This window comes from Glossina fuscipes, unplaced genomic scaffold (genome assembly GCF_014805625.2).
Source record: "Glossina fuscipes isolate IAEA_lab_2018 unplaced genomic scaffold, Yale_Gfus_2 0, whole genome shotgun sequence".
Lineage (NCBI taxonomy): Eukaryota > Metazoa > Arthropoda > Insecta > Diptera > Glossinidae > Glossina > Glossina fuscipes.
In genome coordinates, this window is record NW_023998414.1 from 12,865,831 (window position 1) to 12,884,063 (window position 18,233).

The 18,233-nt window shown below is 32.3% G+C and overlaps 1 protein-coding gene across 1 annotated transcript; it reads left to right on the forward strand.

Annotated features, from left to right (window-relative positions):
• The first annotated feature begins 2,570 nt into the window (after positions 1-2,570).
• Positions 2,571-17,335, forward strand: LOC119641095. The gene is made up of 5 exons (XM_038039540.1): positions 2,571-2,600; positions 9,531-9,825; positions 14,418-14,602; positions 14,662-16,815; positions 16,883-17,335. The coding sequence occupies exons 2-5, from the start codon at positions 9,597-9,599 to the stop codon at positions 17,243-17,245; spliced, it is 2,931 nt and encodes a 976-aa protein (XP_037895468.1). The 5' UTR covers positions 2,571-2,600; positions 9,531-9,596; the 3' UTR covers positions 17,246-17,335.
• Positions 17,336-18,233: the final 898 nt, after the last annotated feature.

The window sequence follows — 18,233 nt, forward strand, 5'->3', positions numbered from 1 at the left end:
ACTACATTATTTAGAAAATTCCTGCGCATCAATTCAGCCTTAGACATTAAAGTTTTTTGAACTTGAATGGTAATAAAATCTAAAAATTTCAGACTAAGCTTGCGCTTCTGGTTAAGGAAATGAACAACATAAAGTCAACTAAAATCGTATTCAGTTAGTGACATGGAGTAATAGCAATATTTTTTATTGCATTTTAAATTAACAACACGGATTCGATCTCTGATAGAGTAGACCGTAAATTGCTTATCTAAGATGGCATAATGTTAAAGAAACAAATACCTTACAATATTTCGTTTAATATATAATAATTATTCATATAAAGACCTTCCAAAATACGGAAAAGAAAAGCAGACAGACAGGCAGACGGATGGACGGATGGATGGATGGACGGATGGACGAATGGACGGACGGATGTATAGAAATGCTTAATTGAATTAGTTGGAAAGTGATTCTTTTAAGTTCTCTTGAATGCTGCATACATACGCACAAACTTAATATATCATTATAACTTATGTAGTGTAGGGTATAACAATAATAAACCCACTTTATAACCCTATTAATTGCATGCGTTGTGTTAAGAAAAAAAATATATTGTAAATAAATTAGACAAACATTTTTTCTTGAGTCTATAAACAAACAAGCTTCAACTCTCTTGTGCTCTCTCTGAATATGAAAATTCCTCATAAGCTAATAAGGGCATACGTATATGTATAGTAGCGTAAGCAGTTGCACAAAACATTGTAAAAATGCGATCAATCAGTATCAGTACTAAGGTAATCAAAGGTTGAATGAATTATCATGCCCATCACCGAAATAGAAATGTGTATTAGGTTTGTTCTCTATTTTGCAACATCCACAAATGCTTCTCAGACACATGTGTAAACGGTATACACATTTTTAATTATTATGCACTTTTAAGCCTGGGTGACTCAAACCCGTGCGTTGATTTGTTCCTTGATTCTTTCGTCTATCGCTCATTTCATGCCATTTGACTGGGAAAAACTCTGTAACTTGGTCTATTTGTTCTTAGCTAAAAATATAACGTAATTCGCCCACAATTACACTTCATGACCAAGGGACTGTAACTTGCAATTTATACCATATATTGATCGGAAAATCGAAAGACATACAACAAGTGAATGCAACTGTGTAACATATCTCGCATATTGATTAGAGCCTTACAAGAGTTAAGCGTTGTATTGACGCCGAATAGTTTTTAAATATTATTTAACTGATGACTAACACGAAAATAGCTTTCTTTTTGGATTTGTCCGATATCAGAGGTTGCATGTGTTTGCTTACTATATCTTTTTGAAACAGTTAACGTATTCGATTTATAGTAGCCATATCCAACTGGCCGTACGTTCGTCTATTTGTACAGCTCTCATAGTAGCAAAAGTCAAAATTTGGTACAAATACTCTTCGTATGATTTCAAATACCGCAGTTGTTATTAATCCAAACCTGGCCACAACAACTAGAGTAATAGGCTATAGTTTAATTAACAATGTCTAACTTGTATGGGAAGTATGAATAAATTGAACGAAATCTTCCGTCTCATGCTCCTACAAGCATCTGAGCAACTTGTTGGTACACACGTGCAATTAACAGGAAACCTTAGATGTTAGATATTTAGGAATCAGCCATAGACGAGTATAGTATATGTACCGACTATTAGTATTGTTATTATTTGGTTAGATGTACGTCAATACCATATGATTAAGATGATTAGATTGTTAAGCTGAAAATAAACATTGACCATGAATTTATATCAAATATTTGATATAATATAACAAAATAATGGATTTTGGGATTTGCCCAACCGGGGGGAATATTTTTACTTTGAAGTTTATATCGACTACATACGCACTTAAAAAGTCCCATTTAGTCAGGTAATTGAGAAATATATATATATATATATATATATATATATATATATATAAAAGTTACTTGTTTTTCATGGTAAATACTGTTAATTGATATGAACGACATGAAAGAGATAATTAATTATTTCTATTATGGAAACATTTTTTGAGAGTTTCGTCTCAAGCACTCTCGTTTCTAACTCTCGTTAGAGATCATGCTTTTGCGAGCGAGCGGTGCATCTGAGCGTTATTTGATTATTTACCCCTACGTTATTTATTTCTTAACTGGGCTAAAATTTTTAACACAAATACATGTTTGCATTGTTTAATTACAGTTAGTCGTGTTTCATACGTCAATCAAAGTAGATCGTTATTTATAACATACCGCAGCAATTGCGAGATCATTTCAAAAATTAAGGATCTTTACTTTGTGTAAAAACAAAAATTTAAAAAAAAAAAAATAAAAAATAAAAAAAAATAGAAATATCAGTTAAAACCATATAAATAAAAATTTATTAAAATAAAACATTTTTATATACATTTTCAAATCTTACTTTTTTTGCTGGCCATACGTGCACCTTTTTTAATATAAAGTTTTTATTATTTGATGTCATAAAAGTATTTTGTGATAATAATCAGAAAACAAAAAAAGAAATAAAAGCAATCATTTTAATGCTAAGCAATAACTTTGCAAAAAAATTATTATTTAAGTCAACAATAAATAAAAGATAAGAAAGGTAAATAATTAATAAACGTTTGTCTTAAATAAAATGAATAAATGAAACCTGCAATAGTGCACATACGTCTATAAATTTATTATAGAGTCTATGACGGTTTAAAGCAAACTTCCTTCAAGTGTGCATTTTGAAAAAATGCTCGTAAGAAAATTGTAATCGACTTTAAGCGAATCTAAATTGGTTTTTTTTTTTCTTTTTTTTGATGGTTTAATGAATAATCTACCACGACCTTCGATGTCTTTTTAATTTTACCATATTTCATATTTATTACAGTTTGTGTAATAAAATCTTTACTTTACTCTTTTGCCAAGGCTGCTTCGAGTTTAAGTTATCTCAGTTATCGTAGAAAAAAAACAAGTAAGCCAAACTTTAACTTCTTAACCTGTCTTTAGTTGCAAACGGGCTGAAGAACGACCATAGGCTAAATCTCTTCAATCGTACACCGATTACTAATTTATCAACTTTATTATAAACTAATGCGTATTTGTCGCTGTTACAGATAGTATGCGAAAATTAACAAACCATTGATCTTTGGTTGTGACATGACTATGAAAAGACATTCTTGTTAGGTTCACAAAATACACGAAAAATATTCATTTCACTACAAATAATGCCGTTTACATGAAGTGACTGTTTTAAGCGATTATTTCACAATAAGCAGAAATTCATGTGTAAATGCAAAAGAATGCAATAACATTAATGCAATCACATTAACGCTCGTCGTTTCTTTTCCAATTTTTTGCAATAAAAAATGTTGTAAAAGGAAGTTCAACTTTATCTGTTAGTGAACAAGTTGTAAGCTCGTTTCTTTCACTCATCACGTTTGCAACGCCCAGGATGGATGTTTCCTTACTTCCTCTTGATCAGCATCTTAATTCTGAATCGATTTAACCATGCCCATCTGACCATCTAATCGTCTGTCCGTCTTTATGTTTTCTGTTGTAAACGGTTTTCTGGCCACAAAAGTGAAGTTAACGTCTTCAAATTTGGCAGAAAAATTAAAAGTGCTAGGACGCAGGTTGATATTGAAGAACAAATCGGTAGAAGGACACGTCTACAGTACTACGTAAACTGGCAACACCTCCGCTTTGCAAAGGCAGTGGAAAATTTGATTTTTCCTCATTACTCCTAAACCAGAGCAAATAAATTTACAAAAATTTGCACGTAAGTAATTTGAATGGAAAGAATTGATCACGCCTACTCAATATTATAGTGCATAAAAATTTAATCTTCTTTTTTTCAATACCTTTATAACGCAGAGAAAAGAGCCTCAAAAATCCCACAAGGTATATACACTCTTTTCAAATTCGGAATGCACCAAACCGTGTGCATCGGCCCGCTTGCTCAACCATGTAGTATCGCTTAGAAATCTGTAAAAGAATTTTGAAATTTGGCCCAAAAAAACATATCAAAGAACACATCTGCGACATCGTATGCGTACAAAATCAATGCGGAGCGCAGCTTGGCTTTCCGTGTCGTGACTCATAATATAAATTTCCACAAAAATTAATCTACAAAAATAGAAAAAGGGAGACACGCCCACCCCAGATTATCGAGTACGCAAATTTATGTTTTTCTATTTTTTTTTCAATCTAACGGATATCGGTGATGGGTCGCAATCGAATATAATTTTCTTTCTGATTTCTTTTCTGTGTCGTCAATCTGCACGAAGTGAAAACATAACAATCTTTATCATCCTATTGGTAAAATCTTGAAATATGGATCTAAAATTATCTAGCGTATCGTTTGGATACAGTTTAGCCCGTGGGTTTTTCAATTGTCTGGGTCGTTCGCCTAGTTACATTCAGATGCTGGATACAAGCCCGAAAGCGATTTTGGTTTTTTTAACTCAGAAATACGCTTCACATGATCCACATGAATTCGAATTCATCTTAGTCGAACCCAGGTCGATTCCAGGATCCAGGTATATCGAATTCGCATAATTGGATTCATTCTCTTCTACTCATGAGATTATGCGACTTATACCATTGCCTTACTAAAATCTCAAAATATTCAGCTGAAATCGTAAATCGGTTCAAAGCTTATACACATTTGATTAACGTAACGTGTAAATGTAATTTAACCAAGTCAATATATTAGTCCATTCGCCGCTCTCTTCATGCGTACAGGCTAACATTGTACTCTTGCATTAAATTAAGAAGAAAAAAAAAGGGACACCACAGGACGTACATAATCGCGATCAGTATCAAATTCAAACTCTAAGAGTCTGGTTATAGGCTTTTCGAAGCCTGAACTTTGCGAAACTATGAAAAGAAACCAAAACAACATTGTTCGTAATATATGCTCATCAATGGCCTAAGACTAAAGGCAAAAAAGTATCACAAGCGGAACTTGCTTCAAATCGAACTCTTCAGACTTATTAAGCGTACATATGCCGTACAAAGGAGTTTCTTAACCTTTTTTTACTCATTGCATTTATTGAAGCTATTTAAATGCTGCAATTGTTTAAAGTATAGAGAGTGCAAATTTTTGAAAGAATATTAAGAGTGCTGTTGATGAAACTTAATCTTGTCCCCATCTTATCATATAATAGGAATATATTTTAATATGAGACATCATGCTTTTTATATTCTGCACGACTTGTGCACGATGCAGAGTCTAATTGAATCTAAGAAAAAGAACTTAAGATAGACTAAGCTTTTATTACATCGATTAATTCCGAATCAATTTTTGAAACGATTTAAGTCTGTCTGTTCACCCAATGTCTGCGTATGAATATGTTTTTATGTATAACATAAAGGTCAAAAGTTTTGAAACATTTTTTGAAACAAAGTTTTGACGAATCTCGGACCCAGAACGAAGGCTACTGAAAATGAATTGGATCATTTTCTATACAACGATCTATTTTAGAAAAGCCTTCATATTTTAGCATATGAAATAAATGCGGAAAATTTGGACCAAATGAGATCATTTTTTTAACCCTCTTTCATGTATACCGTCATTCTTATGGAAACAGGATGTAGTCATGATAATTAACTGCACTAAATTTGGACTACGTAGACCCATTCTTTTAATTCCAACAAAATAACTCCCAATGAAAAGTAGGACTTTATATGGCAATAAAGTCTACATTTTAGTTCGTTATGACCTGAGAAAAGATGAGGAATAATAAAGTGTTTGAGAGGCAACTTAAATTTACTACGTTTCCCATAAAAAAAAAAAAAAAAACATATTTTTATATAGGAACAAGGTGTAATTTTTGATAATCGATTACGAAAGTAAGTGAAGAGCTCCATTAGACGGATTGATGTTGGGTATTTAATGGCCAGCCTTGCCTAACTATAATGTTTGTCACAGTTTGTTTCAGTTAAAAGTTTGATGCTCATGTAATGTGTGTACAATTCAAGCATCAATTCACGGACTAGTCATCTTTCCTAACCTTACTTCCTTACTCTATGTATCATTTAGTATATTCGAGTATATATCTTACTATTGATATAAAAGTGATATCAAATATTTACAAAAATTTTTCATTTCATTCTTGCATTGCGGTGATTAAGCCCGACGCCTCTTAAGGCGAACATTATTTTGATAACTTATGAAGTTTAAATTCGTTAGCAAATGCAGTAAATTGACATAGAAAGTAATATTCTAATGCTGACAATCATTCCGCTTTATAATGTGTGATGTGTTTTTCAAAGAAACGTTAATCTTTTCAAATATATATGTAATCAATAATTCAATCAACAATTTGCGAGTCAGTATAATATTATGCACCTAAATACACAAAGCTCGAGTAAATGTTAATATAACATGCAAACAAAAATTCAAAACTTAACTCCCCCCATGAGTCATAATTTGTTATATTATAGATGACTTCTTAATATGAATTCAGTAGCTATTCACTTATTGTATAATAACAATAAATTGTGAGATAGCTTTAAAGGAGTCAGTCGCACATATATATATATATATATATATATATATAAATTATTAAACGAGTATGTAGAGTTTATGCGGCGCGCATGTAAACCGATTGATAACGAGAACATTAATTCCAGATGTCATAATTTCGATTATTTCACGAATAGGCGATATTAATTTTATTAATTTAGATCTTTGAAACAGATATGTCACCGATCATGTTTATTTAAATTTACTCTCTTTAATAAAGCAAATACAAATGCATTCAATTTAAAGCGAACCTTGGATACCCTGCCTATCAAAGTAATACAGAAATAGAAGAATTTCAAATGCTTTTGCTTTTCAGCAACTTTTTCGCCGCAAATCTTTAATCTGCTCTTTTACATATATTTCTTAAATTTCAAATTGATATCTATTTTCGATCGCAACTTATCCAATTACCATAAAGTGTATTGTACAGCTATTGTAAATAGATTGAGATGTCAGACGTTAGGTTTCTAATTTCTTAATGATCTTCACATTTTACACTGTCTAAGAACATCAAGTACTTTACGATATCATTGCTGTGTATTATTAAGAATTGCATGTACACAGGCAAAACTGATATACCATCGCCCTTCATTGAATAAATAAATAAATAAAAAAATAAAATAAAATAAATAAAGCATTAAAAATGTAAAACAAAAGCATTTTTATTAACCTTTAATTGTGCAAATATATGTGTATTTGTGTATATGGAGGGAATTATTTTCCTCTCATTGCCGTATCAAGGAGTAAAAAACGCATTTACTTTATGAATTGTTTTAATAAAAATTTTTTCGAATATTTAGTTTTTATTAATTATAAACGATTAGCTGAATAAGCAAAGAGTGGAAATTAAATACATTTATTTTCGCATACGATCGATATTCATTTTGTACACATTACAAATGAAATGTTTGTAATGGTGCTGCATTTTCGAAGAGCACGTATAAAAAGCCCCGAAAAAAAAAATTTACATTTCGTCTGTGAGAAATCTTAAAAGCCAATTATATCAATCAATAGTCTTATTGCGCGATGTCACGCCTCTCATGCAGATAACATCCACGCGTGTCATATCATCCACTATCTACATTACATACTTGGTTGTCTCTATTCAATTTATATAGCAAACAATTATCACGATCATTTCAATTTTCTGTATAAAAATGACTTCAATCATTTTACTGGGATCTTCACAATTAAGAACAGGTTCCTTAAGCTTCGTTTTTTTTTTTGTTTTTTAATATTTTAACTGGAAAATAAATTCCATTGCAATTGTTTTATTCATCTAAATAAAGTGTCAATTTTTGATTAATTTCGTATTTCGTGCACCAGCTTCAGATATCAAGTTTTGGGGGCCAGTTAGAATACTAACTTTACTGCTTTTAAGCGAACCTGTGGACACACCAAACGCTTATCAATTAAATATAATGCATGTTTGCGTTAATATATTTCGTTTTGCAATTTATTTCCCTCTCTTCCTCTACATCAAAGTACAAGCGTTCTGTACGCCTTGCTTGTTCTCGTAATGACACAAATACATTTAATGCTTGCCTTAATTTCCATTCTTTCGTACATTATTAGGTTCCATCAACCTATTCTTTAGAATTGAAATGAATTTTTACGAAAGTATAAGTAACAAGTTTTTACATTCAACATCCGCTAATTCATTCAACGATCGTGAACGAATTTGAAGTTTATAAAACAACATTTACAAAAAATGTCACAACAGTGCTACAAATTGTAGGTGAATTTCTTCGAAAGTTTATGGAAAATTTAGAATAGAATCGTTTAGAAATCCAAAGTCAAATGATTCTGAGTTCAACAACTTTTACGTACACCGAGAAAAACAATTATCCTATCAGAGAATGGGATATATATATATATATATATATATTCATTTTTTCATAGGAGCAGAAAGGAAACTGCAAAATTTGTATGCATTTAAGCAGATGCTGATCGCAAAAATAATGATATCGGCTTCAAATTTGAACACGCTTACAGTGGAACATTAAGTGGGAGCATTGCTGCGTTTTGGATTTTTACTGATTACTTATAAACTGGAAAAGACATACGATAAAAATTATATACATTATATGTTACATAGCATACAAAAGGGGCAGAGATCAACCATGCCCTTACTCAACATTATAGAGTACAGTAATTTAGTTTCTTCGCTCTTTTTGTGTTTTCCTTTTATTTCTTTCTGTCTTTCTCAACATTAAGATGATGGGGTAAAAGATTCGTTCATAACCGAATGTTATTCCCTTACTTGACCTTATTTAACATATCTTTTATTCAACATAAATTTTACTTAAGTGCATGTAAGCAGCTGTTGCCATTCTTAGCTAGCAATTTGTCCCGCAATTTTTTCGAAACCGACTTTAGGGTATGAAGACGGTTTACAGAAGGCGGGTTATACACAAAGTCGATCCAAACAACTTGAAGAAAGATTTCAAAATTGTTTCCCGAATCGACACGTTTCCATGATCTGACGATGGTGCAGTGGATGGCAAAGGCAATGGCAATTCTTGCCGATTTTTACTTTTGCGAATCGCTGATAGAAATTCGATAAATTAAATTTTTCATTGATAATTCATGCTAAGTTTCTTTGTGTGTATGCAGCCTTACGTAAATAGTTCGTTATTCTTTTTGTGATCGATATTTCATTCCTTAGTAATGTCATGGTTTGCTTTTGTATCAGTCTTCTTCAACTTTTCGCATATTTCAGCGATCGCTTAACCAGACCAAGGCGCAACTTTGATTTTAATATTTTTAGAACAAAAGTGCGGCTACAGTTACGCATCTCCACCACAAATAACACATCATGCGTACGCAGAGTTATTGTCGCTTTCGTGATAAAATATAAAAAAAAGAAAAAAACACAAATGCGAAACAACGATATCAGGTCAATAATGATGACGACTATTACAAATATTAATAAATGTATTAAACATTCATTTCAAATGTTATAAATTTCAATATTAAGTAAATGTTTCTTTCTTCTTTTATTTCATTTTACAGTTTATATTAAAAAAGAAAAAAAAAACTATTTATGTGAATTTCAATAGCGTTCGACGTCACAACTGTATGAACATGTTGCAGCAATTAAACGGAAACAAAATTCAAAATTATCTTTCAGTTGCTGTTAACCGCTCAATAAATATCATCTTTACAATGCTTTGCTATGCAATTATAAACTATAGTCGCAGAGTAACTGGTTTAATATATGCTCAACTAGTATTTGTGGTAATTTTATTGGTTCCGCAGCAGCCACCGTATGTTGGTGGGCTATCGGTTAATGTGCGTAATCAAACAGGTAAGTGGTTGAAAGAAGCATCAATATGAACGCTTCTATAAATATTGTTGCCTTATTCACTCATCAATAATATGAACTTATAAAATACATTTTCTCAAGTTTTTCATTTTTATTTTTTCTTCTTTTTTTTTTGTGCTTTTTTTTTCTATTTTTTTATTACATATTTAAATTTTTATTTTACATTCAATCACGTTTTCCCAAGAATAATTATGCATATCTATATTATATACATGTGCATATATATATATATATATATTTATATATATACGTTTTTTTTTTTCTTTTTTTAACCTAATTGTAATTGACCTTGACTTTTGTATCCAATTCAATGTACTTTAATTACAACATACAATGTATATATATATATATATACATATATATGTGGATATATATATATATGTTTATATATATATACATTTATATATATAATATGTACATATGTAGTTATGTTACTTTCGGTTCTCTCACATTAACTTGTGTGAATCTTTATTGTTTTATTAATGGGACAGCAACAACACCAACAAAAGCATCAAATTAAACAATTAAAATGCATCTCAAACAGGTGCAAGTAATATTCACGTGCTGAACTTAATAATAAAAAAAATAAATAAATAAATAAATAAAAAAAATGCATTAACACGAACATACATATGTAGTATGTGTATAATAGGTCAATTGACAAGTCCGTGGAACTGCAGTTATGCAGTAAAATAAAATAAAAATAAAAAATTATATTACAACCATGACATTATATCACCCTTTATAGAAATATAACCTAACGTAAAATCCCATCTCAATCCATCAAAAATACCAGCTTAAGGAAAAACACAAACATGATCGCGATTATATTTTTTTTTTATTTTTGATGCATTCGCAAGCTCAAAAAATCATATACAGTTTAAAATAAAATTAATCTTTTTTTTTTTTTTTTTTATTATTAAATTCTTTGCAATAGAAATTTCTGATAAGGAAAATAATAAAACAAATTTTAAACGTCCTTATGCTACAAGATAATCTCGGAATTTTTTGTAAAAATCTTCTGCGAGAGAAAACATTAAGTGAACAGCAACTAAGGCAATAAAAGCACAAAAAGTCGTTATGGGACAAAAGTATTCCTCGATAAATATACATATGTATATATATATATATATAAAAAATTTCTACAAAAGTGGTGTTTTTTTGTGATTTTTCTTTTTATCAGAGGATAATTGCATGAAGCGAGCACAGGTAAATAGTTTGCAGATCTATGAAAAAAAAAAAATCACTTTATAGATGGAATAAACAAAATTGAAGAATATATTTTATATAGAAAATTATTAATAATCCACGAATTTCTCAATTAGCCTTATTACTATTAATTTCGCGCATAAAAATACAAATTTTCGTCCCACGTTCTTCTTCGGTAGACGTAGTAGAAATGCGCGCCGTAAATCATGAGGAGAATGTGTATATAAAAAATAAATTTAATTTTTCAAAATTATCAAATTCCATCATCTTATCCAGACAAAGGTTGAGAACAAATTGCATTCACATTGTCAAAATTTCATCTATGAATACTATATTAGTATATATGTAAATAAAATAAATTTCAATTTTTTATCTCCATTTGTATGACTTTGAAAATGCAAACAATTGACAGACATACAGACGGACATGATTTTATTGGTTCGGAAATTTGTGCTTTAATACGTTTTTTTAAATAATGCAATGACAAACTTCTACCTTTTATCTTTGAGAAAAACAATGACATAATTAGCGTATATGTATATATATATATATATATATGTGTGTGTATATATTCCATACCAAGTTAATGGGTATAAAAATTATGGTATTAAGAGTAAATGTTTTACAAATATTGACGGTAGTAATTTATTGAGCGTAAAAATGTATTAAAAAATTTAAACATTTAAAATTTAATTCTCGTCTAATTTGAAATTAAAAATGTAAATTAAGCTGCATAATATACTACTTTATCAGCTTATTTTCTATAATAAATTTTTTTTTTTTTTTTTTTTTTACTTAAAAAATCCCTACATGCATGTACGTATATACACATGCTTATGGGAGTAGACAACGGCACGATTAATATGATTATTAATAAAAATTTAACATAAATTTTTTTTTTAATATTATTGTAACTAATTAAAATTAAAATATTGAATTTTTGTAGCGTGAGGCAATATGTTCACTTTCGACTTTGAGACTTTTAAAATTTTTGTTTGAAATTTACATAAAAGCTGTTGCAATAAATTTAAACATTTGCTTTATCTATTTCTCCATTTGTTTGATTTTTACACAAATTTAAAAAAATAAATTTCCGCAAAGGAAACTGTGAGCCCTCGACATCTTAAAAAGGCATGTTTAAGCATATTAAAACTATGTGAAAGCTATCTTAATTTACTATTGCGATAGTCGGGCACAACCAACCATTAATTACCGTCCATTGGCGTCCAATTATACGTATATCGACATTTCAAAAAAAAAGCCGCCATAAGGGAAGTGGTTGAAAAAATAATTTAATCGGAACAATTTTTAATAGAGTTCACCCTTGGGCAAAAACGCGTCAGCATACCCAATTTCATTTAAATATCTCGAAATATATAGCCTGCAGGTTAAACGCAAGAAAAATAGACCAACTGACGAGCTAGTGCACAGGTGGACAGACAAGCTTAGATCGATTCAGAAAGTGATTCCAAATGGATAGGTATGATAAAAGCTGAGTTCATCACAAGTCCTTCTAGATGTTTCATAGATCCGCACAAACTCAATACACCCTCGTAACACGGGTGGTTTAGACTACAGGAAAGAATCCAATAGAAGGCGGTCAAATTTGATTTTTTTTATATTTGTAATATAAACTAAAAGGGTAGAAGTTATCAAGATGCACTTTCCTTTACTTTATGTACGAGTCTATGTCACTTTCACCGAATGCAAACGGCATCCTCTGGACTTTTGTAAAAAATTCAATCTTGGAACACAAATTTTTATCACCTATCAGAACAAGTCTATATTTGTATCACCAATAAGACGAATAATCTTGGTGGATAAGCTCATTAAGAATGCGTAGTTTTTCATAGCAAGCCAATGCTCTAACATAAGCCCAATGATCTTTCCGGCATTTTTCAAGATTACACGATCATTGAGCTTTTCTTCCAACTTATTGATTTTGTCATGAAACATATAGCATGTCGCACCATTTTCTTAAAATCACACATTGTTCAAACCGAAATCGTCTACTTCGTGCCACAAAATATCCATTAACGAACGTTCTCCATCGAGGGTGATTCCAATGCCATCATCATGTTCGCCAACCAATCCCCAAAAGTGATTTTTATACACGTAAAACAAAAAAAAAAGGGGTAAAAATCCTTATTTAATCAATTCCCCCTGCACGAAACGTAACCGAAGATTCATAGCTTTCGTAATAAGTTTCAACAATGTCTGCATGCTGTATAACTATGCGTGGGTTGTATTCTACATATAATTGCAAGACATCCAGACAATATATTGAAATAAGAAAAAATGTTGATTAAAATCTCAATTAGAAAATGTATTTTATTTACGTTTAATTTCGGAATCGCGAAATAGATGCTCATATATAAAGTCAAAAAAAAAATGGCTTAGTCCAACTTTAAAAGCAATTAGAAAATGCCTTAAGATATGGCAACAAATCGAAACAACTTTTATTTCTTTTCAAAAAAAATTAATTTTGTTTTTATTTGCTACGATTATTGAAGGGAGTAGCAACAATAAAAAAAAAAAATAAATAAATAAAAAAAGTTCATAAATATTTATAGCAGTAACTAATATTGTATAATATGTATTATTCACTTTATAGTCTGTAACGATGTGATTTATTAAAATGCCATGACATGACCAGAATGTATTTATTACATACATAAAATCAAATCAAATCAATTTAGATGCGAATATTTTTAGAACATTCTGCGCTTTTGCCAATCTTATCAGCTTGAGTCGAATTTTAAAGACGCATGTCTTGTCATTTCGAAAGGGGAAAATTCAAAAGTAAAAATTTTCATAAATAACTTACGTATATGAATAAATCAAATGTGAATGAAGAAATATTTCTTAGCAATTTTCTGTCTGTAATTTACTTAGTAACTACAAGCGATTTAGATTAATGACCTATTAGCTCAAAGGATAGACATATTTCATTGCGTTGCTTCTAATAATCAGTAGCAAGCATCACGCATAACGTTATTGTACAATACATTGTCCATCAATCTGAGAATTTTTCGTCATCTACTCTCTCAACGTCGCGAATTTTCTTTTATTGAAGAAAACTAAAACTCTGATCTTTAAAAACGGCCATAATTTTTTCACATAACGATAATAGATAAGAAGTTCATCATATTTTGCTCTTAATAACCTCCGTAGCTGTATCCAAAATATGATGTAAATATTTTCCAATATCGTGAGATTATTTAAGAAAAAATAATAAAATTCATATATGATATCATATATTTTCATGAAATGATGAGTGTATGCTATTCAACGTAGGGTGACAACTGCTTACATCCTTGTTCTGCTAATTAAAACATTTTTGTTTTATTTATTTATTTTTTTAGATCAAAATCAAACGGATCAATGCATGTTAACAGTTGATAATTCCATTGTTTACAAACATGTAGGTTCTCTATGGATTTTCCCTGAAGATCCGTGTAGTTTGCATACTTGCGAAATGCATTCTAATGCCACTCAACCAACAGAAACAGTTACCAAAAAACAATGTAATGACATTTACTGTGATATTGTAAGCCATTGTCTCTTAATCTGTTTGACGTAATATTCAAGCCTCTTCCTATATTTTAGGATTCCGAATTGCGTCCAAAAGAAGGCACCTGTTGTGGTGAATGTGTACGTACAAAATGTTTATTTCAAAATGCAATCTATACTATTGGACAAACGTGGCAAAATCCCGATGATTGCAGTCATCTCGAATGTGTCGCTTCAGAACAGGGCGAAGCCTCCGTTATTAAATATCCAAGAAAATGCCCACCATTTGCCAAAGATTGCCCGTTAGAGCTAATCTATTCGAACAATTGTTGTCAATATTGTCGCAAGCAAGCACGACATGATAATATTGATTTAGAAACTGGCGATGATAATGACGACATATGGACCGAAGATTTCTACCGACGACACCCTTGCGCTAGGGAGTGTAAAGAGAATGAAACCCCAAAATTGTGTCGCTATACATTCGTAGTTGAATGGTACGAAACTTTATCGAAAGCTTGCTATGATTGTCCCAATAATCAAACGGATTGTTATCGACCTCATTGCATTGCAGCGGATGGGGTGCCAAGATCGATAACGGTAGTGAATCGCATGATGCCTGGACCTACTGTCGAAGTTTGCCAAAATGATATTGTGCAGGTGGATGTTAAAAATAATTTATTAGGTGAAAGTACAACCATTCATTGGCACGGTATGCATATGAAAGAAACACCTTATATGGATGGTGTACCACATATCACCCAATGCCCGATATCACCACATTCTACTTTTCGGTATAAATTTAAGGCTGAAAATACCGGTACGCATTTTTGGCACTCGCATACCGGCATGCAACGTGGAGATGGTGTGTTTGGAGCTTTCATTGTCAACCAGCCGCGTTCAAAAGACGCTCATAGTCACTTATATGATTTCGACCTGCCCGAACATAAAATAATTGTACAGGACTGGGTTCACGTGCCAGGTATAAGCATGTTTGCTTCACATCATCATTCACGTGGCGATAATAAACCACCGAATATCTTAATAAACGGTAAAGGACGCTTCTACAATGCTATTCTAGAACAAAATAAACATGAAGAAGAAGCATTTATGGAAAATATGCAACCGAAAAATGAAACAGAAGAAAAATTGATGGATCTACAAGATGATCCTATTCCTGCTAACTTCTCATTAAATAAATTAAATACAGAAGAGATTCTCTTACAACCTTTAGTTAATAATGTAGTGAAAAATATAAGTACCAATGAAAACGATATCATCCGTTTGGCTGCCAATATTACAAAACATCACGCTAAACGTTCAGCAGAAATCGATATAGATTTGAAATTATTACCTCTAGAAGTTTTCAACGTCGAGCATGGCTATCGTTATCGCTTTCGTATTATTAACGCCGAGTTTCTCAATTGTCCCATCCAAATATCAATTGATAATCACACTCTAACCGCCATCAATTCGGATGGTTATGATTTTGAGGCGGTAGATGTCGGCTCCATAGTCACATATGCTGGCGAACGTTTCGATTTTATTGTTAATGCTAATCAAATCATAGATAATTATTGGATCCGCTTTAAAGGCCTTATGGACTGTGATGAAAGATTCACATCAGCCTTCCAGGTCGCCATATTACGATATGATGGCGCTCCCCTTGAAGAGCCAACTGCTAAGCTAACTTATCACCATCAACCGGAAGGTATTGAACTAAATGTTTTAAATCGTGGATCCGGTCATTTCGATTCCTTGACAATAGCGGAACTGAATGCTTTACCCTACTATAATAATGTACCAGGTATAGATCGTCGGGTTTTAAAGCCGACTGCCGACTATAAATTTTTCGTATATTACGATTTCTATCGCAAGGACAATCCGGTGTTTCATCCAAGTAAATACTACGGGGTAAACGCAACTCTACATGAATCGAATCGTTTGTTCACACCGCAATTAAATCACATTTCATGGAAATTCCCAGCATCCGCTTTGCTTTCGTCGAGAGATAGTATAGACGAGAAGCATTTTTGTAATGAAACTAGTTTACAAAGTGAAGGGATTGATTGCCGCCATCAATTTTGCCAATGCCAGCACGTTTTACAAGTACCCTTAGGCTCCATCGTAGAGTTAATTATAGTTGATGAGGGTTTCACTTACGATGCAAATCATCCCTTCCACTTGCATGGTAATGCCTTCAGAGTAATCGGACTGGAACGTTTGGGCAAAAATGTTACCATTGAACACGTAAGTTCCATAAGCAGAGGAAGGCAAACATAATGGAAACTAATAGTTTTACTTAATTTAATTTTAGGTTAAAAAACTCGAGGGTCTTGGCTTATTAAAGCGTAATATGATGGAACCCCCCATTAAAGACACAGTGACCGTGCCCGACGGTGGCTATACCATATTACGTTTTGCAGCTTATAATCCTGGCTTTTGGCTATTTCACTGTCATATAGAATTTCATGCCGAAATCGGTATGGCGTTGGTTTTGAAAGTCGGCAACAACGATGACATGCCACTTGCACCCAAAACATTTCCCACTTGCCATGACTTTGTACGAGAAGATGGCTTCGAATCCAATAACAGTACGAGTAAACTCTTCGACAATTGTTGGTTTTCACATTTACTTTACATTATATTTGTATTCTTTCTTTCGCGCGTATCTCTCTAATCCATTCTAATTAATTTATAGACTTTAATCATATCTGAGCTGTGATCATGTATATAAAATTTATGTATACCTTTTATTAGATGTTATTTATTTCATTTTTTCATATTTTTTTCACTTTACAACATATGATTATAAGATAAAATATAAATGTGATAAATTTGAAAATAGCGTTAAAGGGAATTTAAGTTTTTCTTCTTTTTTTAGGCGGTACGATTTGTTTTTCAAAATGCCATGAATTTATATCTTGAAAAATATCGCACTTATATATGTGAATATGTGCATGTGTGTGGGTGTGTGTGTGTGTGTTTTTCTTTTTTGTTTTGCTCTGTGAGCTGGAGGTAGAAAATCTTCGAAAGATACTGCTGGGTCTTAGTAGCAGCATGCACGATTCGCCATCCCTGGCGCAAACGTACTAAAAGCTACCCCCCACACACACACTTCGTCTACCACTCTCCCCCGCGGGACCACCGTTAGGTATTACTTCGCGGGGGCTGGTTGTCGCTAGCACGCTCCTGATGGTGGGACCTCAGTGGAATGCACTATCGGCTTCCACTCCCTCTGCTCTCCACCCGTTGCCTCTCCAATCGCCGCAACTCCACGAGAGTATTGCTGGCGAATGCGTCTACGGCGTTCCAGGCTGCTGCACTGCCCACCATTGCGCTTGTTATCTCGTTAGGTGGCACTTGAGGCCGCCCATTCTCGAACTTGCTGCAGTAGAACATTACGTGTTCTGCGTCCTCCTCCATATCGTCGCATACCGGGCAGTTAGGCGAACTGTCGTGCCCGAATCTGTGTAGATATTCCCGGAAACAGCCATGGCCAGTCAGAAGCTGGGTTAAGTAATAGTTTACTTCTCCATGCCGTCTGTCGACCCAGCGTCTTATGTTAGGGATAAGAACGAACGTCCACGTGTATGTATGTATGTGTGTGTGCGTGTGTGTGTGTGTGTGTATTATGCAAAAATCTGATCCTGAATATTGTCAATGAC

Bases quoted from the DNA above. Each gene is read 5' to 3' on its own strand.
- LOC119641095 (XM_038039540.1), top strand. From the start codon at position 9,597: ATGAACATGTTGCAGCAATTAAACGGAAACAAAATTCAAAATTATCTT. The intron at 14,603-14,661 runs GTAAGCCATTGT...CCTATATTTTAG, and splicing joins ATGACATTTACTGTGATATT to GATTCCGAATTGCGTCCAAA. The intron at 16,816-16,882 runs GTAAGTTCCATA...ATTTAATTTTAG, and splicing joins AAAATGTTACCATTGAACAC to GTTAAAAAACTCGAGGGTCT.